The sequence below is a fragment of the Coturnix japonica genome, chromosome 8 (assembly GCF_001577835.2).
Source record: "Coturnix japonica isolate 7356 chromosome 8, Coturnix japonica 2.1, whole genome shotgun sequence".
NCBI lineage: Eukaryota > Metazoa > Chordata > Aves > Galliformes > Phasianidae > Coturnix > Coturnix japonica.
The window spans coordinates 18,671,279-18,695,382 of NC_029523.1; the positions used below are offsets into that span (position 1 = coordinate 18,671,279).

The 24,104-nt window shown below is 40.1% G+C and overlaps 1 protein-coding gene across 1 annotated transcript in view; it reads right to left on the reverse strand.

Annotated features, from left to right (window-relative positions):
* TESK2 (testis associated actin remodelling kinase 2) overlaps window positions 1–24,104 on the reverse strand; it is a 63,430-nt gene that overhangs the window by 13,568 nt on the left and 25,758 nt on the right. Inside the window, exons 4-5 of the mRNA XM_015870127.2 lie at window positions 23,045–23,093; window positions 8,119–8,265 (exon numbers count right to left, since the gene is read on the reverse strand). Coding sequence (XP_015725613.1) covers window positions 8,119–8,265; window positions 23,045–23,093 — 196 coding nt within the window. The remainder of the gene's footprint in view (window positions 1–8,118; window positions 8,266–23,044; window positions 23,094–24,104) is intronic.

Here is a 24,104-nt window from a genome sequence, read left to right on the forward strand (position 1 = left end):
AACCGCTTTGCAGTAGAACTCCATCAGAAAACACAAGATGTGGCAAAGCTACATGTGCTTTGTAAGTCTGGTTGGCCATGAGCCAGCAGGGTACCCTGGTGGCCAAGAAGGCCAATGGGACCCTGGGGTGCATTAAAAGGAACATGGCCAGCAGGTCAAGGGAGGTGATCCTCTCCCTCTACTCTGCCCTTTCTAATGCCCCTCCCCTCGGGTAACTCGGGTCTGGCAGCATCACATCACATGCAAGGCACTGCCCATTTATTTTTGTTATTTATTTACAACTCCACAAAACACGCTTTGAGACCACTCCAGGGCCACATCTTTTCCCTTCCAACCAAACAAATTAACAGTTGACTTCCTGAAGCCTTTTATCCTGTCTTACAGTAGGTGGGGTAAGACAGCATTCATTCCCTCACCACACGCCATACCGCATCCTCCTGCAGGCAGCACAACAGCAGCGACAGGCAGCAAAGCCACTGCCTGATCGGTGGTACTCTACATTCATTAGCTGAACAGCAGGAAACGCTTTCCAGCTTTATTGTGCTGGGATGTACAAAAGCCCCTCGCTGACCCCATAGTATTAGCTTGTCTGTATAATGAAGTTAGCAAAAAAAGTGAGTTCCTTGTCTAAAAGATCAAGTTCGGGTCATTACTGTTTACACACTCGGAGCTGACTGTGGCTCAGGCCACGAAGTGAGTTTTCTTCCTGCCCATTGCAATGTTAAGCGAGACACTCGCAACCACGTAAAACACATCTCAGCCCCGAGGTGCAAAGTTCTGTTTGTTCAGCATGACTCCGAGTATAATAAGAACGGTTACTTTGGGGATTCATAAACATGTACAAAGTTAAACCAACCATGCTTGTCCAGAGAGCAGTAAAGCCTCTCAGTTATGAGCTTTGTTATCATTTATCAAAGAGCACATTCATTCAGTTTGCTCTGTTCAAACATTTGCTTGCTATTAGTGGACTTAACTGAGAAGGATAAAACTTTTCTGAAAAATCTTACTCAAATGATTCAGCCATGGGGAATTTCATTGTGTGCCACAGAAACAAGCCCACAAGGACAGCAGAGGTCTGACAACACACATGAATGCTGGCAGGTTACTACATGAACCAGTACCGAGTTGCTTTCTGACTGATTTTTCAGTGATTAAAGATGTTTCATAATTTGATACTTCTAAAAACCAGTCCATTTATAATTCAAAATAATTCTTTTTAAAATCTATGTTCCCTTCTTGCATTAACTTTGTTTACATGTTGCTTACTTTGAATAGCAAAACCGCAGTAGCTTCTATAATTTGGTTTTGTCTATTAGGGCTATTCTCCATTAACCCTCCAACTGCAAACATTTCAGACCACAGACTATCCTCAGTATATCTGAAAACATGCAGAAACAGTTCTGTACTGAGCTTTGGATTTGCAATAATCTACAGGGCTGCTTTGACAACAAAAGGATAAAAAAAAGCTTAAACACAACATAAACGTGACAGAAAATTTTCCTTCAGGTTCTCACCATTACAGAATCACATCCCGTTTGACAGCAACACATTTCTCACTGCAGATGGAACAATCCTATCCCCACACTGAGCCCCCAGGCAGTCTCAGCTCTCAGGTGCAGCACTGAACCGTTATACAAGTAGATTATTCCTGGATAAATCATAAATTAAACCAACAGAGCATGCAACGTAGCTGTCAGATAATGCTGCCTGACAGCCCTGAGCTCCTTCCCAGCTGAGCTGAGGTGAAGTCAGGCTCCCCTTCAGCACGAGCTTTTTGAGATGTCAAACAGAACTGACATCCCACTCCACCTGCCGACCCATCAGCTCCAGATAGAACAGGACGGCACCACGAGGAATAGAGGAGAGCTCAGGGTTACATTTCTGATATAAAGCACTCGGCAAACATTCCACTGTGGGGGCTGCACAATGTTAAATGACATAAATAAGGTTAAGCTATTCTCCATCATTAACAGGAGTCTGTCTTTTTTCTGCATTTCTGAAGTAATGACTACATTTGAATTCACTAACACACGTGCTCTAGTACAGCAGGGATGGAAGTCTATTTCTACAGAAATCAGTAGGTAAAGCCCTTGTGAGGATACCAGTGAGACCAGGGGTCACTTTTAAAGCCCTCATTACGAAGTTTTGCAGACAGTGATGCTTTGCTCTGTACTGAAATTCTCTGTGTGTTCCAGGAAGCAGCAACACCACGCTCCTCCTCCAGCCTTCCCACCTTTGCAAAGCCATTACACAACACTGCACCAAATTCACAGCGTGGACAGTTTAGTTACCAGATTTAAGATGCAATTCATGAAAAGGTCACTCAGAGCCTACAGTAAGTAGTTACTGGCTGTTCATGTGCACCCAGCGAAAGGCATTTCTCATCACTCACATCCTGCTACCAAGATAAATCAGGATCAAAAATGGGACAAAGCTTCATTAGAGACTGAAAGGCTGTAGAGAAGAATTTAAGCTTGTTGGTATCTGAGTAGGGAAAGCACAACCCAGCATACCGCATCCTTTCTACTACATGATACTTCTCAGTTTAAACCAAAAAAGCCAATGTATCAACTGGCTAAGAAGTTTAATTACTAGAATTGAACACAGAAACACAAGAGTTCAATTTCTCCTCTAGTGTAAAGGACAGCTTCAGAAACTGCCCGTGAGATAAAATGTCAAGCAGCTTTACAACATGGGCTTTAAGAAAACATGTTTGACTTACTATTGTGCTGTTTGTATAAGCTGCAAGGCAATAAAACACAAAGACCTTCTCAAGCTCTCTTTGGAGCTCTGCATAAAGAAGGATATTCTTTCCTTTGGCAGCTCACACGGTCAGAGACTGCAGCATTTGACTTCAGTTGGGTTCTTGAGGTTTTTCCCCTTGAAATGGTGATCACATCAGTCCCTCCTGAGGCAATCTCTGAGCACAAGCTGGAGCTCTGTACATGAGTCCTAAAGAGTTAACAGAGCTGTTTATGCAGAGACAGATGTGAAAGAATATAAAGCCCCCTTTGTGTGTTACAGGAGCTTAACATCTGCTTTGCACAGCATAATCCTGCTAAGATGAATGCAATATTCTACTCTCCCTTTTACACAAACAAAACCAAAAATAGACTGAAAAGTTTTGGAGTTAAAAATAAGTTTAGCTGAAGAAACTCCATTGTTTTATTTTAAGATATGACACACAAACTTAACTCAGACTCTACTGCAGGCCAGAAAACACAGAAATGCTACCAATGTGTCATTTCCAAAGCTCTGATGAATGTTACTGGATTCAAACAGTTAAATGTATCATCTGTTTTTTTTTTAAAGAGCCGTCCCCTAGCAGAAACATCATTGACAATTAAATGTGCAAAAGGAGCTTTATTACACCATACACCTTTTTAAATGAAACCAGTATGTTTCAGAGACAGTCTCCATTTGGGCCCCAAAGTACCAGTAAAAGTTCAGTATTACTGTAGAAGTAATCCTCTGCAACAGCTAATTTTTCCACTGCAAACCCTCTCCTGCAGTGCAAAATACCCAGGCGACAGCTTACTCGAGCACAAAGGGGACCTCACAACAGCAGCAGCAAGTATAAGACTCATCAGACAAAGGTCCTGTTCATTGCTTGGATTTTGTTTTGAACAAGAAAACGGCATACAACATAGCAAGTCAAGGTATGCCACTTTCAAGGCCAAAGGCAATGAATTTATTTTACACCAGATGGTCCACAGCAACTGCATGCACACGTTTCTCTCCTATAGGAACTGAGATCACTCATCTCTCAGCAAGAGAAGGGTAAGCCATTACACATTTACAGGGAAGTGAAAGCTTATCTTGGCAGCAATAACCACACACATACACTAGTCTAGAGAATACAATTCCTTCACAGATTTTACCACTAATGGAGCTTACCCAAACTGCTCACAACCTATTATTGATTATAAGAGCTTGTTTTCAACTAAGACATTTGTTTGGGAAGTTCCTGACAAAAGATTAGCCTATGGTACCATACCCAGATCTGACACATTCTCAACTTCAAGTACAATGAGACCTCTGTATGCCAAACGTCGACTGGAACAGGTTCTGTTCAGTGTGGAGAATATGAAAGAGGGAATTAGGTGACAAGACCAACTAGAAATTCAAGCTAGGGACTGGCAGGGACTAACTGAGGGTCTTAAGTAAGGTTCTAGGGGTAGGAGATAATAAACAAAGGCTTTTAGTAGGATGTGAGAACAGTGGAAATGGCAAACAAGTAAGGAGAGGGAACAGAGCTCACTTGGAGCAGAACAGTGGGACACTTAAAAATAGCTAAGCATACTGAAAACCAGAATGTAGAGAGGTGGCTTAGATCAAGCTTCGAACAGGAACACTAAGAGGAGAGCAACTGCAGGAAACTGAACAAGGAGACTGAACCATAAGGCTGGGAGTAGAAGCTGGGGGGGAAAAAAGATAGAAAAAAGTAAAAACCTGGAAGAAGAGCCTGAACATTGGCTGATACTATGTGCTAACAGAAAAGAACTGATAATTACAGAGCAGATATGATGTCCTAGAAAGGGCAGACAGCTGGCAGTTAGCTTCTCACTGCCATGGAGACTTCTTGCTCCTCTCTCTACTCCCGCTCTGCAGTGAAACCATGCTGTATATGTATTAGTAATAATTAATGATAATTAACAATAGCACTAAATACTTCAAAAAAACAGTAAGTAATAGCAGTCAGTAATGCTTGAAGATTTTTAACTGAAGCAGACACCTCTGCCATACATCTCAGACTTCTAACCTGTAAATGAATTTAATCATGTCACTGTTGGTTTCTTCCAGTTTGGGTTTTGTGTTGTATGTTTTGTGTGTATTGTATTGTAGGCAGTTGTACATTAACTACCTTAAAAAAAATAACATTAAATGAAAGACAGGGTCATCAGAACTTTCATCCTTCCCCTTCTGTAGATGAATTAAGGTAAAAGCCTTTAATTACAGGACCATACAGCCCATTTTCAACCTGGCATAATTGTTTTTTAATGCATATAATAGATTCAAATAGATGACTTTGGACTGCACATAGAACACTTGGGTCCATTGTTTTCAGGAATCCAACTACTCTTGCAACTGAAGAGCGAGAGAAAGGTTGGGAAGAGGTGAAAAAGAAAGGCTGGGTTAGAAGTGAAGCTCTTCAGTCTCGTGGTTAAGTATACCACGCTGCTGCTCCAGGATTTGGATTCTGTCCCTCCTTAGCACCACTGGAGGATTCTGAGGCATGAAATCTAGTTTAGCAAAACTATCTCAGGTACTGATATTCATCAACATATTGGCTTTTCATCTTAGGAAACACAAGTTTATTCATCTCCTCTATCTCAGAGATACTGCAGGTATAAATTCTCTGACAATCAAGCAACCATTGCTGTAAGTTTCCAAAGAAATTAACAATGCTTGCAGAACAAGATTTGTATATGAAAAAAATACACTGTAAACAAGGTGCTGAAAGAACTCTGTGTAGTAATACAGTATTTATTTTAAGTAGTGAAGATTTTGCTGCATTCCTTTTGCAGACTGAATATTCTTCCCCATGCTTTCTCAAACACGGTATTTTAATGGTAGGTAGACAGGAAGTTGTGAAACTAAGTTGGATTAAGTAAAGCTTTATCACAATTCACTGACTCTTACCACTATATTTCCAGTGTTTCACATTATGATTTGGCTTTAACAACAGCATCTCCTATGACTGAGGCTGCCAGAGTCTTCAGAATCACTAAAGGATAAAGAAAAGCCTCATGATTCCAGGACACAAATCCTCTGCAATCCCAGAATAGGAAACGATTCACAGGGCTTGTAACAATACGGACAGGGAACGAACCAAAGAGGCTGGTTGTCATAACCCATCTATGGCTGTATGCTTAATCTCACATCAATCTTTTTATGACAAGTGAAAAGTGAGGACACCATATTGGCTTACAGAACATACAAGTCACCCTGCCCACACACCTACCATCTGCAGGCTGGGAGCAGCCAATCCAACTGGCCAGTTCCTGACAGATCCAAGCTAGGCTGTTGCTGTCGATCAGAGCAGATCAACATGATCAGCTAGACCCATGCTCAGAGCTGCTCACAGCATGGCGCTGCTCAGACAGCTGGTATTTCCCCCTCCCCTAACAAGGACTCCCACTCTGACAAAAGGGCAACAGGAAGGGCACGAATAGGATGGCAGGCTTAACATCCCCCATGGGCTGCCATATTGACTACACTGACCTACATCTACTCCTCGCTACCATTCTTTCCCTCTGGCTTTCTGCAATACTATTAACACTGCGCTGCTACTGTCCACGTGGAGCAATTAGCAATAGAGATCATCCTGCCATATACTCATTGTCAAAAACAATTACTTCTTCAGTCCTCGACTGACAGCGGTCAGGGACTGTCTTTTCCAAGCCTTTGTGCATCCAATTCTTGTACGTTATATATAATGCTACAGTCAGAGCAAGACAACTCTGCCGACAGAACAAACTTCATGCATTCACACTACCTCTTACAGGGAGCTGCAGGAAATCTAAGTGTTGCCAGAAACAGGAAGAAAGGCAGAAGTACAGATCAACTAATCCAGAATATTTATTTAAGCAAAATTCATATTGGAGAGAGAATTTCTAGTGGAAAAAAGTTACCGTGTAAATCACAAAGACACTCCCATGTAGTAAATCCAGTTCATAGTTCAGTTAAGGTCCTTACACTTTCAGAAAAATACCTTCCTCTTCACTTCAAACTCAGTGTTTGTTCTGACTTTAAATGCCTGAATCATTAATCACATGAGGGCAAAGACAAGGAAGTCATCACACCAATTACTGAAGCTCAGTGAAGAAAGAAGCTCAATACAGGACACTATTCAATCTACCCTTAGCCAATCCAGTTCGCAAGCTCTCCCCCCCCCAAGGAAGAAGCCTCTCAAATCTTCTTCCACTTCATACACACGTGGTTTAGTAGAAAGAATGGAAGACAATTTATCCCACACCAGCTGCACAAACCTGGTAAAACACAAAATGTGTTTCCTCCAACAGCAGCCAAAAGTCAAAGCTGAAAATTTCTTAGGATTTCTTACTTCCTGTGGCCACTGATGTGTTTGCTGGTGCACTGAGACCGTGCACTCTGCCCAGCAAACAATGACTTACAGCAACTCAGCAACGCATAACACTAAAGCAATTGTTAGTGCAGCTCCAGAGAACTATATACAATCACACAAAGCCCAGAACAAAGGCATTCTCTGAGGTCTCAGGAAATGGATTTTCATATGACCAGCCACATCAGTATGCATTTATGGTAAATACTGCAGGCAGTCTCCTTAGTTCCCCTTGATACTTTGGTTCCTTGCAAGCAACTCTTCTTCCCCATTCTAAAGTGCTCTACAATTCATCATGAACTGGGAACAAAACAAACAGGAACACCAGTTCATCTTTCCAATTATTTTTACACATTTCTTACCTGCACGCTCCAAGGTGACTTAAATGGAGCTTTCTGAGTCTATCACATCAAACTGACATGACACCAAGTCTGGGCATTTTGCATGAATTTGATTTTCTTGAAGTCAGCACCCTTCATTTGAAAGACGATCCAAAAAAATACTCTACAGTTTCAGTTACTCTGGTACATTAAATAAGTTTTTTTCTTTTCTTTTTTAACTCTTTTCTAAATGCAAGTCCTTCATCTGTTTAACAATACACTGAGATAGATTTAAAAAACTGGATGAAAGACTAGCAGTCCCTTCAATTTTCAAACATACTGTACTTCATTTCTATTTGTAAAATGAGTCTAATCTTAGAAATATGTTCCCCTTTAGCTAAGATAGCATTTTGCAGGATGCTTTTGGTTGAAGTGGCATTATAAAGTTTTTACAAGAACAATTCTGGAATACTTTCATGTTGCACGTCTAAAGTCAGCTTAAATAGGACAGCAAAGCCCTCAATCACAGGCTGCAATGCTCCAGCACAAACAATGCTTTTGATGAAGACTTTAAACCTATACACTTCATTTGAACTTGTTTCTTACAGTGTTTACAACTTACATATAACAGTGCTTCTTTTCAGGAAGAAGAAAGAACAGCAAAATGAGTTATAGTATTTTCATTTGAAGTCCTCCTCATTTAATATACTATACCTTGGATGTAAGGTCTCGATGGAAAATGCCTTTGTAGTGAAGATAACTGATTCCCATCGCGATGTCATATGCCAGTTTCACCCTCACTGTCCAGGGCAGATGCTGGTTACTGTCTAATAGCTGTTCCAGGTTACCGTAGTTGATGTACTGAAAAGACAAAACATCTTTTGTAATTAACTAACTTCAGATATTGTCAGAAATGTAAAATTCATCACTACACAACTGCCTTCAGCTCAGCTACACATTAAAAACACTTTTTTTCTTAATTGCCAAGCAGGCAGGAAGTCTGCCAACCAATAGAGGCAGAAAACGTCTCCCTTCCCCACCTCTTCCAATGCTCTAACATTAAAGATGCACACAACAGCCACCACAACATTAACCCAATGGCATTTGAATATTTGTAATTAAATAGACCCCTAAGAAACACCTACAATATAACACTCCCCCTGCATTTCTGTGTGTGGAAAATAAATGAAGAACTGGCTCTCAGGCAGAATAAAACAATGAGAGGGCTAAGTAACCAAATGTAGGTCACAGAGCCTGATCAAGTTCCCAGATTATCAATTCCCTAAACTGAAGCAACATCAAAGAAAAATATTACAATATATTACTGTAGTATTAACACACTCATGATGAAAATCAAAAGTTTAGCACAGGTACAGCCCAAGCACGGCAGCTTGGGAGATGGAGGGAAGGGCACTGATCGGATGAGTACCCTGAAAACAAGAAACTGAAGGCTGGTTCAAGCCAGAGATCTGAAACAACCTGGCTCTCATGCTGCAAGGTCACGCATCAGGAGGGCAGCAGCTCTGGAACAGACTGCTCAGAAGCTGTGCAATCACCTCCCTTGGATTTTTTCAAGACACAACTGGACAGAGCCTCAGCCAACCTGACCTAGCACTGGAAATAATACTGCTTTCAGCTTTTGCAACTTTGATCTTTCTTACTGCTCTTGCTTGAACCCCTATGGGAGCCAGACAAGCAACATTAGAGCACTCAAAAAAAAAATAAAAAAAATAAAAAAAATCCCATTGTTCAATATCTTTTTTTAAAATTTATTTTAATTTATTTGGAAAACACAGGATGATAGCAAGCTTGAGGAAAGGAATAGCAATTTAGATATTTTTCCATTAATTCAATGTATATTCCCAGCACAAGCTCTGCTATGTTATGTTCAAATCAGAACAATACTGACTGACCTGGGATAGAAAGCCAAAAAACTCAGCTCAGTAACCACAGTTACAGACTGACAGTTCGCAACTACTTTGGACTATTTCTCCTCTCTAACTGAACAATAACAGATCTTACATATAGAACTGCCATACTTGATTTCATTGGCAAGTGAATGGAAGGGAATTGCTGACCTGGCTTCCTGTTCTGTTTAGGACTAAATTGTGCCATACCACAATGATAATTGCTCCAGAAATGCTAATAAATAAAGCAAGCAATTGGTAAGAGTATTGAAATACTGAAAAGTGGCAGTGATAGCTGTCTGCTTTCTCCTGAAAAGTTGTTGCCTACTGATTTGATGATTCATTGCTTCCGTGCTAGTGAAGCACACCTACTGTACCTATTCGCTCAGCACCTCTCCAGCCAAATTAGCTTGCAAAGTCACTCACCCATTTTACTGCCAGGGCATTCTAGCACAGACTGAGCCAAAACAACAGATACGCAGAGGACACGGCATGCATGAGCTACAGAAGAATCAAACCTGACTCTGGCACATTAAAAAAAACACAGGGCCTCCTGTCAGAAACTGTCACCTGAGCAAACATCAGATCTCATTTACTAGACATTGTTTTGGCTTTAATTTAATTTCTACTGTACTTCTTTGAAGCATAACAGGCTAATCAAGTGAACAACTCAACTAAGATCTTCCTATATCCATCAGTAAGACTCTAGCTCATGTCAGATTTTGGCTGGCCAGCAGATAACCTTTACGTGTAGAGTCCTTACTTGTCCCCAAGGCAAGTATCACACAGAGTTCAGTGTTCTCTCAGTGTCACAGAAGTAATCCAATTCTTCGGATCATTCAGGCTGATAATGCAAGCAGTCAGCCTGATGGCCTGATTTATTCAGAGCCCTTCAACAATGCCTTTTCGGTGCAGACACAAAATTACAAAGATTGCTTCCTATTTGCCAATGCAACTGAAAGAAAAATACTCGTTCTCAATCTTGCAATAGCACAAACCAGCTCTGTGTGGTAACAGTATCCTAGAGGATGGTAAATTCACCACTCCCATAGAGAATATTGGATACACATCTATTTTATTTTTTTGTCCCTGAAACATTTCAGAACTGGTATTTTCAAACAAAAAGCAATAAGGCAAGAAGCACACACCACCTCAAAGCATTATTTCACTATAGCAACAACAGGCATTGCATAAGCGTAACAAGCAATTGGAGGAGAGATCTGATCAGGCTACAAGAATGAAAGCAAAGGACACCATTTCATAGAGACCTCACAGCTAAATGGAGCAGTGTTCAGACCTTTTCAAACTCTGTATCATCAAGTTGCAGTGACACAGCTACCCATTATTCCTACTGCTAGCTTTTTGTCATGTAACAGGAGACCAATAGGCAATTCATCTGGTTGCCAGAATCTAAAAGTAACCATCCAAGGTTGCTTACCTTTGCATTTACTAGACTTCTTAGCATAAAAGACCTTGGCATTTTAGCTCACAAAAAATACCTCTTTAACTACAAATTTATCCATGATAAGAGTAACTCAAGCTTCTGTTGCTAGAATGGAAGGTCAGCAAAACCCAATGTTCCATCTCTCCCAAACCTGAAGAAAGAGGGTCAGTAGCTTCTTTGACGGACAAGCTACACAGAAACTCAGCCAAATACTCCCTAGATCAGAGAGCTTTGGAGAAGCTTTAGGTATGACTGCTGCTTTTATAGCATTAAGCTATACAACTATTTCCCGCACAACAATCAGGGCATAAGGTAACATCATTTTAATCTAAGAACACAGGATAACAGAACTGTTTCCTTGCAAGCATTTGCAGTCACATTATCAGCTTCAAACATGTAAAATGAGGAATGGAATGAAATTTAGCATGTAATAGTACTTACATGTGGCACAACATGATTAACTTCAAGAAATTAATACTGAACCTTCAGCTTTCAGGGTTAAACCTTAAAATCCAAAAAGTCCTGAACACATTCATAGGAAAACTAGAAGCTTTCAAAGTAAAGGCACATCGGATTTACACAAGTCCAGCAGCTAGAGCCCAAAAACAAAGACTGTAAGTAGCACCAAGTCTGAAGGAGAAGAGAGAATGGAAATGAGAAGAGCTTTCAACACTATTCCGAAAATCAATATTGTTTCTAAATGTAGGCCTAAGAGAAATAAGTCACCAGATACTACAACATAGGAAAGCCAGTAAAAAGTTGTTCTACTATTTACTCCACTTCATATGTCAGTGCTTCACAGTGATACAAAGCAAATAACAAGACAACTCTGTATGGTGGCCCAAATGTTGCCAAAGGCAATGCATTAGGTGGTTAAGAAAAGTAGGTGTGGAGAGTGTACTTAAAATGACAGCTCAAATGTGGTAAGTAAAAAACGAGCTCTGGGACCCTTGAACACTGCAAAACACCAAGATACGAAGGGATGAACATCTTGGAGAAACTCAATGACAAAAGCAAAAAGAGAAGCAGGAACACAGAGAAAGTAACACCTTTAGTGTGGAAGACAGAGAGATGTCAGAGCAAAAGCCAAACTTTGCAAACAAAACAGCAACCTACTTGAATCACCTCTAGTGCTGGAAGTAAAAGATAAGTCTCATGCCTAATAGAGAAAAGTGGAGATCTTGTCACTCAGCTTTATGCAGAAGTTTTAAACCACATATTTCAGGGAGGACAACTTAAGATCTCATGTTTGAACAGTCATCTGTCACACCCAGCAGTGACTACTTTGAAGGTTTCTGGCTGTAAGACAACAAGCCAATGTACCCTTCTGCCCCAGCTGGCATAATTAGCTGCAGTGGGAGGACTGGAAATTTCCTAGTTTCCCCCATCTGTTCTCATTAGCTTCAACCAAACTGAACCAAAATGAAATACAGCATTAGTATGTTCAGAATGACTACATGAGATACTACAAGCTGACATGCCAAGACTGCCTATCAGACTAAATGCAATTGTTTTTGAAGTCTGTTTATAGACCTCTGCTTGTTAAGAAAAATGCACAGTTTAAAAGACTGCAAACCCCACCTTAACCAAGTACCTTTGAACTGTAACCTTCCAATTACACTGAACATCTAACACATCGATGGCAGCAAACAAAATAAATTAAGCAGTAAGTCGGAACAAGCTGGATGTTTAATTTGGGCTGTACAAATACATTCTTGGTCAGCAGGTGAACTGATGTTGCCAAGGAGAAAACCACAGCACTGACCATCAGAACATGCAGGTGAAGGGAGCATGTTTCAGCACAAAGCTCTGATTTTTTCATGAGGCCAGAAGGGCCCTAATGGCTGCGCAAAACAGCCTGATTAAAGGAATGAAAAAAGCCACAAGCTTTCCTCTAAGGACCACTTTTCTTTCCTGCTCTTTGATTGCTGAAGATACCACCTTCCAAACAATACAATCTTGTTGTTTAATTAAAAAAAAAATGTTCGCTTGTTAAAAATATATGTATCTATTAATCATCATTGCTTTAAAAAGAGTCAGTTATTCATAGGAGAGAAGGCAAGCTTTCCAATGCAATTGCCATAGCACAGTTACCATTGGAACACAGGATCAACTGCCAGGAAGCACAACAGACCTACCTCCAATTCTTGTACTGTGTCAGGTGTTGCACCAATCAATTCACTGTCTCTTCCTTCTGAGAAGGCATGTACAAGCACAGCTTATTTCATAAGGGCAAACAAGAATTAACATGTACTGCTCTGAAAAAAAGCTTTAACTAAGGCCATTTGTCGCATTCCAAACATTTAAGCACTGGCAGGGAAAAGAACATGGCAAGATTTACCTTCCTTTAATTCTCTATACCCAACAGCTCTCATGGTCAGCAAGCACAATTCATCCCTTTCCTGTCACTCCATTCAATTAAAACAGAATGCTCAGTTGCTTGCCTGCTGCCTGAAGCAGATTAGTGTAATTGAGACTTCAACTGCAGGCACACAGCAACAATGCACTACTGCAACCTGTACAGATGAAATAAGGTTTATGGACGTTGCTTGCTCATAGCCAGGTTCGACATATTTCAGGAAGTTCATTTTGTTGGAACCGGAAAACACTCCCAGTATATCTATGCAAACTGACCTTGATAACCACTTTTTCCTGTAATTTTATTAGTAGGAAAAACAGAAAGTTAACAAGGCCTAACACAAAACTACATTTATAATCTGAAGTCACACCAATTGGATTCTAAGCGAAGTATAGTTTCGGTGCCAGTAAGAATCTGTGATATGGCAAGCTAGCAACAGTATAAATCATCACAGAGGCACAGAAGAGAAAGTACCTTGTTGGTGAGACAGGCAAGAGAAACAGCATCTGCACAGTAACACTTGTTAGAGAGCAGAAAGCTCGCTCCATACTGACAGCATTCTGAGCACACTATCCACTCAGTTCTGCCTAGAAGCAAGCTGCAGCTCCTGACATGGAGCCTCTTACTTAAATAAGCTTTTTCTCACCTACTCCACAAAGATACAAAGCTGCAGCAGCCCATGGATTATATGCACACAAGATTCCAGATAAATGACCTCTCGGCTCTATGTAAGACTATTAATATAGCCATAAGGACCTACCGAGTCCAAAAGTTACAATACACTACTTCACACAGTGAATTCATTGTTTGCACTCTGCACAAGGAATGCTGCTTTTGAGCTGCTTCAGAGTGCTTTCCCAAGCCTCAAAATTCCAGCTGTTCCACACTGTCCATTTACACTTGAGGGTGCTCAAATGCTGCATTTACAATTATAAAACGCACCAAAATCCCCTATAATCATCGCTGCGCAAAGCAAATGTTACCAGAATTTTCTCAAATTCAGTTTCTGAGTGGTTTGAAAGGCTGATAAGCAAAGTTAAGTGAAGAAAGTGAAACTACAAACCATTTGTTAATTCATGAGTATGCTTCCTGAAGTCCAGGGTGAGAGAAGAGGAAAAGGAAGAGAAACCTCTACATACTTACAGTAAATTACAAGGAAAAAGGGCCAGCATCACGATGTTTAACTGAACTTCATCTTTATGTGCACATGTAACAGGAAAATCCAGTCCTCAAGACAACATTCAGTTCTCCTCCCTTCCCTTCCCCCAGACCACAGTAGCAGAAGTTTGCATCTACTCATTCCTTTTGATCTAGACCTATTTCCAGGATATCAGAAAGCAAAAGAAGGAGAACTGAAGGGATTACGGTTCAAGATTGTTTTCCTTTGCTTATCTTTTTTTCCCTGGAAACAATGGTTTCGTAGTACCATTGTACAATGTACAATGGTTTCGTAGTACTGAAACGGTCCAGTAGTATTAAAATTAGCTTCAAAAGTGATACTAAAATGAACAAAACCAAACAACTCTCTACATCTACTGACACACCTGCATACGATGGGTGTACACGTTCAGGGATGGTAGCAAAGGAACAAGATGACAAAGCTTGCTGGCTCCTGTTCCCAAGTTTAGTATTTATTTGCCTTTTATCTAACTTTCTCCTATCCTTGGGATGTCCTAAGAAGGAGGAAGAGATTACCATCAGCAGGATATTTAGCAAGCCTTCCTCAGAACACAAAATATTTAGAAACATCTGTCTCAAAATAATAAAGAAAAAAGGTTCCTCCTGCACTGGCTCAGAAGGAACAAAAGTCAGACATCCTCCTATAAGGGAGAAAAAGATAATTAAATCCACTATGGAGCCTGCATTGCCAAAAGTAAGAAAACATTTAACCATGTCTGAGCTTTTATGCTCACACACAAGCATTTAAGAAAATGACTAGAATTTAAAAGCTTGCACATCCAGAAGCTCTCACTGGAACGACTGGTTGCTCATCACTTTTCATCTAGCCACCTGCACACATAAATACAGTCTGTGCATCTAAATTTAGGCTCATCTTTTCAAAGTCTTGGCCTTTGTCTTTACACGAGGATTTCTTAGTGTCTGATTATAGTAGTTGCACTTCTGAACTTACTTCTATGAAAATCCACCCTTCTGTCTTTGCTTAGCAAAAGTCTAGCAGCTTTCCTCTGCCTTTAGCACCACGCTGTGCTTACACAGGTCCCACAGCTTCTGGTAAAAGGACAGCCATCCTATATACAGTTGCCTTCAATGTACTTAAGCTTACCCAGACACCAGCAACTCCAGCAGGTTTTTGCTTAACCAACCTAGCAGCACTTCCCTCCAGAAGCAGAGTTTCAAAGGCCAGCTTGCATCTTCCAGAAGCCAATGCTTTTGTCAGCTTTTTGTTTCCCACGCTGAGCTTTGTACTGCAGCTTTCTGACCATTAATTCCACCCTTCGATACAGCAAGGACCCACTTGAACCTCCGCTACTTATTCTTATTCTGCTCATCTACGGGATGTGTGATGACTCTCTAAAATATGCATCTCAGGGGAGCTGTAGGGGAACCACAGCAGGCGTGCAGCCAAGGGAAAATGCATGAATTCATTAACTAAAGTTTCCCCCAGTCAGAAATCAATAGCAGCCTTCCTTCTGTTCTCAGAGGGAATGCTGTGACCAAGTATAGCGCCACCAAACTTCCAACCAAACTGAAACTAGACAACAGGACATTCTTTAGGGTATATAACCAACCCAAAAATGGAGCTAAAAATTCCTCTGTCGGTTGGTGTTTTTCTGGAAACACCAGGTCTTTGATCGCTGCAGTCAGACAAGATGATTAGCCTTCATTCATTAAAAGCAGCCAGCAGGTGCATGAAAACAGGAGATCAACTATCTTCAATAAGGATCTTTACATATTTCCCCAGAACCTGACTTAGCTGAAACTCCTATGGAGGCCTGCATCAATTTCAAGGGAGAAAGAATGAAAGGGTCAAGCACACCACATGTGCCACAACATCAGGGTGCAGAAGTATGAACTGGAGATGGAATTTCAGCCAGAACACTACATTTCCTGCCTCTTGCCACTGAGAGCCAGGCCCCCTTGTGTGATTTTAAACTGACTTTTTTGGTATGTGCAGCACATCAAGCTGTGTTTGGGACTGAAGTCTCTTTTCTTCTTAACTAATTCACAAAAATATTTGGTTCCCAAGGAAAATAACATAAACAAAGTAAAGAATATGTACTTTGTGCAATATCTTCAGAGTCTTGGACACTTTATTGTGCTACAAAAGAATTCATGGAGTTCCAGCGTGAGGTTTAAGTGGCACGACATTTTCCAAATACCACCACTACCCTCTCTAGGCCACAGACTTTTAAACTCTCACTTTGAAATGTCTAACAATTAATTTACCTATTACATGTACCGTGTTAAGATTTAATTTTGCATCCAGTGGTGCATACAAAAAAGTCAAGTTTACTTCTGCCTTTAATCAGCCAAACTCTTATCTCATGTAGAAGCTACAATGCTGGGTACCAGTGTCTGCATTCCTTAAGCTGATGGAATGAGCAGTCATAAGGACTTGGCACAAGGACCTACAGCATTATTTCATCAGTCAACAAAATGAGACATCTTTGGCTAATCAAAGCAACAGGATTGTACTCACATTCTTCTGACCCTCGCTCTGTTCTCTTAAGACTGATCACGTGGAGAGAATCACTAATGGAAAAGGTTGAGTTTTTTGCCCTATTTTTCATGCATCTCCTCCAAATAACAGTTTGGGCAGACACCACCCCTCAACCAAAACAGTTGGCCAATCCAGCATTCTCCTGTTAATATGGATATGGATTCTTAAAGAGATACCAATACTTCTTGACAAGGATCTTGCAAGGAATAGCTCTCAGCAATTCTACAAGCTGTGAAGCACCAAATTTATTCTGCCTTTCATATGCAAATCTCTCAAACCAAAGGAGACACATGTTACTCCTCCTAATATTACTAATCCACAGGAAGAAGGACCCAGTTGGAAGGTAAAACAGAACTACCTTGTATAGGATAAGGAAAGGAAGAGCTGGCCAACAAGCATCAATCTACATTGGCTGAAAGCAATTTCAGCAACTTTGTATAAATTAAACTGAGATCTTAAGTGAACTGCTACAGCAAAACTGAGATTGACGGTCCATATGCTGTGAAGACTGAGAAACTAAAACCAAATATAGCTCATGTGTTGACGAGTACTTTAAAATGCTGTTGTGAACAATCAAAACAGATGAAGGGAGGTACCTACAGTAAAGCAAGTTTATAAAATAACTGCATTCCAAAAGTGTCAAAGATATACTAGAAATGATTTTGCAAGCCACACAAGGACATGCAAAAGTACCAGGTCTACCTGCAGCCCTGAACAAAGCTAGTAAAATAACATGCGTACATATGTATATGAGATACAAGTACCTAGTAGTCAAATGTATAGATTTTTTTTTCCCTCAAATTATCCCTTAAAAAATGTAAAAAGATTACTTTGATATAAGAAATGAGAAGTACACCCCAAGGCTTAGAATTTAAAGATTCAGGGTCTTTAAAGTTTCAGAAAGACATTGCTAGAGACTTGGTTTGCCATGCTATAAACACATTCATCTCAGAATATAAACAGAAACTTCCTAACTTTCAGGCTCTAAGAAAACTCCCTGTTACCTATGTCTGCTTCCTCTCAGCAAGACAGCTGCTGAATGACAAAGGCAATACTTTCATCATAACCAAGCTCTGGTGGCCATGTACAGTGAATCAGAGAGCACAGTCAACAAACTTGCCTTTCTATAAACAATCTGTTTTTGAGGGACCTTTTTAGACTCAAAAGACTGAGCCCATATTCACAGGCACACATACAAGATGCAAAAACTGTGTATGTTCATTTTAAAACTGTTCCTCCAAGTGAAACATAAAATACTCCACAGTTCTGTATGTTTTGTAATGGATTTATAGCAGAGGTAACAAAATATTTCAAGGTATCTGTTATTCTGCAATGATTTTTCTACAGTGAGATAATGAGGGTTTTTTCCCCAAGAACAGAACCATAAAGCACTGTGCAGACAGTGAACAGTCCTAGCAGACATTCTCTATGCATTCATTCTATTTTAGTGCTGGAAAAAACAGTTTCAGTGAAATGGAATGATTTCTCACCTTACATATTACAGACTAGCGTAGTCTTCTTAACACCTGAGTCATTTCCTGCTCCATTTTAACCCCCTACTTGTACTGCCATGGCCCTTCTTCTTCTCCTCGGGTCCTACAGAACTTCTCATCCAGTCCCCAGTCATTAAAGGGAAACAAAACTACTACCGCATCAGACAAGGTTTCCACTACTTTTCCCTGCAGGTCAAGTCCCTAGGGGCCAGATGAATGGTTTCCTCTTGACCCCAAAGCAAGTATGTGCTTAATGACTCCTGTAAGGGAAAAGCTAATGAACCCAAACAACCAAATTAACTGAGGAAATAACACAGATGTGTGCTGCCTGGACATCAAGTCCTACACTGAAAGGAGCAAAAGAAGCAAAGAAATATCATCAATAGCCAGTTTTATACATCATAACTATCCTTGTCTTTAAAACATACCTTCCTGAAATTAAATATACTCAGTCCTGATAACAAAATCCACTCCAGGGAGGGTGCAAAGTAATCATAGATTAACAGAGGACCTGAGACTTCTGAAGAACTTTTGTTAAGGCTTCACTTACATTTTTGGAACCTGGGTTATACAACTCTAAAGGCCCAGATTGCTTCTAAGTGTTGCACTTTCCAGCACTGGCTTCAGCACAGTACCACTGCAATGACCATTCTTTCTGTTCATATGGAGAAGTACATAAAATAAGACTGTAGCATTCATTTACAGCTCCAGGAAGTATCTGAACTAAGGACAAAAACAATGAGGCATGCAAGTAGAGATTTATTACAGTATTAATCCACAGACCACGCTATTCATTGGTTTAGAGATCATAAGGATCAATTTAATCTGCAGAATTATACACATACTTTGAGTTCTTACAGAGTTTAAACAATGGACCTTCTGCAGCATCCTAGAGCTGAGAAGCATTTTAAAATGTCAGCTGTTGGCTACTGAAAGTCAGCTGAAAGATACCTTTTGTCATCACAGCATGTTCATCTTTTTTCCTTATTTGTTTTTTCTTTTTTAAATCCCGTCTTTTTAAACTAATTCCTCCAAAACAAAGGCTCTTGGAATTAACAGGTATATTCTCCATGATGTCAGTAAAAACACCTAAGAGAAAATTTGCACAGTTGTTTGTTTCAGAAAGTTGCAGCAGTTGCCAGTTCCACAAAGCCATGAAGTAAGTAACACAACATACTGCCTGAAGCCCTCACTACACTGAAATAAGATGCTTTATAGCAGGTGCTTAGATTCTATGGTAAATTTCAGTAAGCAAAGGTAGTGCCCTGTGCTTTCTATTAGCTAAGGAATACAAGGTGATCTGGAAGTCCTTCATCAGTATGGCTTGGCTGTATAAATCCTCAGCAGTGAAAATACTGAACAACATGTATGAAGTAACAGAATTCTTCTGCCAGCAGCAGATTCCTCTCTCTCTAATAGTTTGGGCAGTTACTAAAAATAACCATAGACTACATGCAAGAGTATATTTAGGGACCTATTTACTCTATATTAAATTATTTTAATATAGTAATAGAATTACTATATTATTTTCTAACAGTATGAAATTTTGAGTCTGAATACTTCAATTTTCCACTTAGTGCAACCTGTATCACATTTTCATTTTCTTTTCAGTTATACCAAAGTTCACACACACCAACTGCTGCCCGCAGAGATTCCCTGGTTTGAGGGATACTGAGACTGTAGTAAGGCAATTCAGCATGTGCTGTAAGAGATGGTGAAAGGAGGAGGCAGGGAAGGAAAGGGGTACTCAGGCCTTTTAAAACTCATAAGTGTGCAACTTCTATTTAGAAGGAAAGGTACACCTGCCATTTTTGGTTTAGAGGAAGATGCCCAAGGGGACGTCCTGTTATCGTTTCCCCATTGCAGACACAAAGCCTCTCCACCAAAAGAGAAGGAAAAAATAAGGAAGGGATAGGATGCTTCAATAAAACACTATTGATGCTAAATGCTGCCTGTCAAAGTTTTAATTCTGAAGGACCCTTCCTCTTAAAGAATCTTCCCTTCCTTGTAGAAGAAATTAAAATTAAATAAAAAGCAGTCAAAAAGCAAGTCAAGACCTTTTTCTTACAGCCGTTCTTGGTATGTATATCTGCATCAAAACTGCATTGCCAGCAAGCACTGCTGCAGACATCAACATTCTGAACATAGAGCTGTTAGATTGGGGAAGTGGACAGAAAACACCAAGAAGTTTGAAAGAGAGCCTGGAATTAGGTGAGAGAGGCATGTAAGTGCATGCTGGAAGCACTGCAGACTCATAGCCTCAGAAGCAAACAGATTACAGATCACAGATTACAGTTGAGTGCGAAGAAATATTCAGTTCCCAGTCTTACAGCAAGTGAGCACAGTAAATCTATGCCCATTAGCTTGATGTTCACGAGACAGTCTAAAACCTGCCAACTTACCTGAGCTCCACTTCCCTTAAAAGTTTAATGGCACGCTTTCAAGGACAGAGGTCCCCACCACCCTAAATTGTCCTGTGTCTCTAAGGATAGATAGTGAACTACTTCAAAAGCAGCACATGCCATAGGTTTCTGGTTTGAGCAGAACTTCAAAAATAATATTGCATTTTTAAAACTGATACGCTTGTAGATTTAGAACAAGGTTGAAGTCCTAGGACAACCTATAATTAAATAATTTTGTTGTTGCTGGAAAAGCAAAACAAACTGCTTAAGTAGCAGTTTCAAAACCAAAAGCCACATAAGACAAAGGACAATTAAAGCAATGCAAAATGCTGCCAGTAGGGAAAAAACCCGAGGCCTACATACTGAGGTCTACCTCAGGCAAAAAACCTGCTCTGCATGATCCCTGTGTTTAGCTCTCCATGTGTTTAAAGACATGAGAAAAGAAATCTTTAACACTGTAGACTGTCTTCTAATAGTGAAGTACTGTATGCTACTAATACTGCCCCTTAGTTAACTTACAAAATGCTCAATGCTCCTCTAATGTTTGGGACTGCTGCCTTGCCTGCTAATAGCACAGAGGCTACTAAGCGCAAGACATCTAAATTCATTCACCAGTTATTTGTCACAAGAGCTCAACTTCTTATACCATGAACACATGCAAACAAATAGGATTTCCTACCACCTCCTCAGACATAAGCTCTAAGTGATGCTGCATCTCTTCTACTTAGAAATATCATCAACGATGCTATCAAAACACAACTTTTCTTACTATGCATAATTCATGACAACAAGTGATAATTAAGTCCCAGGTCCAGGGTAGGCAGTGAGAGATTCTCCCTGCACCTGAGCTACATACTGAGGAATGGGCTGCTGAATCAATAGCTCATCTCCAAAGAAGTAAAACCCTGGAAGTAGTTCTATGTGCTAGCAGTGTCAGACTAGTATCAACTATGTTAAGCTGTGGAAGGTGGGAGACCACCTTTATTGAGCCACATGCTGAAAGAAGCCACAAGATGGTGGATGATTTGTTTATCCTTCTGGGCTATATTTGAACTGGGGACTCAACACATTCATCTTGCTAGTTTCTTTTTCAGTTGGCCATTTCGGTCCCCTTCCCTGAACTTTTAAAAGTCATCAGAATAGAAACATTACTGCACACACACTTCACGATGAAGAACACCTCTACCAGCAGAAAACACAACTAATTCGATACATTCTATAAAACTGAAGACCAACTACTGCACGGGAAAGAATGACTTGGTAGTTGTCGTTCCTTATTAACCTCCTTAGGTTGTAGTTTTTCCTATCAAAGGGATTATAGATGTCCACTTCGGTCCACACGAGACAAGCTACACACAGGTAATTGCTATACATATTTTTACACCATGCTGAGAGCAAATCTGTTTTTCAAAACTTTGCAGGGATCTTCTTTAACATAAACGTTTTAAGTAATTCTTTGGCAAATGCACCAGAAATCCACTTTAATTGATAAGTAATAACATACACGTTACCACCTGTCTTACATTTAGGTAGGAGATAAAAAGTTTAATTTTTTAATTAAGCAGTTCCTACAAAATAAATGTCAACAAGAAACATGAACTTTACAAAACAGGAGCATCTCCCCAATCTGAACTCAAACTAAAACAGCAGAATAAACACTGCCTTGATTTTTGACACAAAATAGCTGTCACTGTTCACAGCAAGAGAACCCTTCCATCTGTTTGGTTTGGGGTTTTTCTGTTTGTTTGTTTTTCCTGAGGGGGATTAAACACATAATCCAGCGAAACTTGGTGGGAAAGCCCATGTGAACTAAACTTTCTGTTTCCTATTTGATAAATAGACCTTAGCCAGGAAATAGAGGCAATGGAATAGTTCCTCTTTACGGAACTCAGATTAAGGTGTAATCTTCATGTTATTTAGAATAACACAGCATGGAATAAATATACTGATATCACCCAGCTGAAACATCCCTGATTCATCTTTGAGATGCATATGAAATCAGAGAATAATAAATGAGACGTAAATGCAATGCAAGGTCTCCAAAACAAGTACTACTTAGGAGCATCTCAGTGGCAACCCGAATATCTAATCTGAGTATTATCAGTGGAACTTTATGTTCCTAGTGTGATTTTTTCATCTTAATGAGACGTTCTAATGATGAAAGACATCCAAGGGCTATCAGCAAATACAGTTCTATGACCTGATGCTGCAATCTTACCTCTGCATAGCAAGCAGCACGTGGTTATCTATCAAGGCCTCATAAAAGAAACTACGACTGTAGGTAAAGAGCAATTGCAGAATCTGACCTGTGAGCAATTTCATATTGAGCGCATATATCATGAAACAGCCTTACCTCAGTAAGTGCGTGCAGCTGTCCTTGATGCACACAGACACCCATAAACCTACAAGAAACAAAAAAAGAGAAGTGGTTTGGGCTTTCTTCCCCCCCCCCTTTTTTTTTCCTTTTCTTTGTTTTTTATAAAGAAACAAGGATAACAGAAAGTAGCAGTGAGCACAAGAAAGAAGGAAAAAGGGAAAAAAATAATCAGCCTCAGACAATGCAAGGTCAATTATTTAAAAGTCTCAGCATGAAACAAAATTATATGCCTACACTGCAATATATGTTCCAAGAGAGCACAGGAAACTGCTCAAACAAGACGGAAAGTTACTAACTTAACTACAAGCAAAGGCCAGCATATAATGTTTTTGCAGAAAGGAACAGCCTCAGAGCTCCCTGTTTCAATGAAGCCAAGTAATCCACTGTTGGTCTGCATAAAGTGCAAATTACTTCCCTCCTCATTGTGCTGAATAAACACAAAGATGTTCCTTTCTACCCCATTCCTAACCGCAGAGGACTGTGAGGGCATGTGCATGCAGCATACTTCTCTTTTCCCCTTTGCCTCCCTTTTGTTTTCAACACTTGTATTAAAGCAACTTTTGATGGTATCTGGTACGCACACAACAGACTCCTGCTAAAAGAATCGACCATCAATCCCTTGACTTTTCTGAATAATGTCAGAGAAAATGCCAATACTTAAAACATAAGAGGAATAATTGAAAGCTCATTATTCTACAATACAAGCTGAGCTTCTAAGTAACAAAATGCAAATTAACAGTAACAATAAATATCTCCTGTGAGAAAGCTCAGTACAACTTAACCTGTATGCACGTCGGAGTCCTCCCTGCACAGTCAAGATTTTGGTTATTTTTAGATTAGCCAGTTGTCAGCTTTATCATTCAGGTTTTGGTCTCCATGGGCAAAAACGCATTGCCTGTCATTGTACAGTGTTCAGAAACCTCCACTTCACAGGAGGTACAAAGGCACAATTCCACTAAATGCAACGGGAATCCTGCGGCTATCAATTTGAAGGAAAAGGCTCATTTATAGCCCCAAACTTTCTGAATTTAAAACC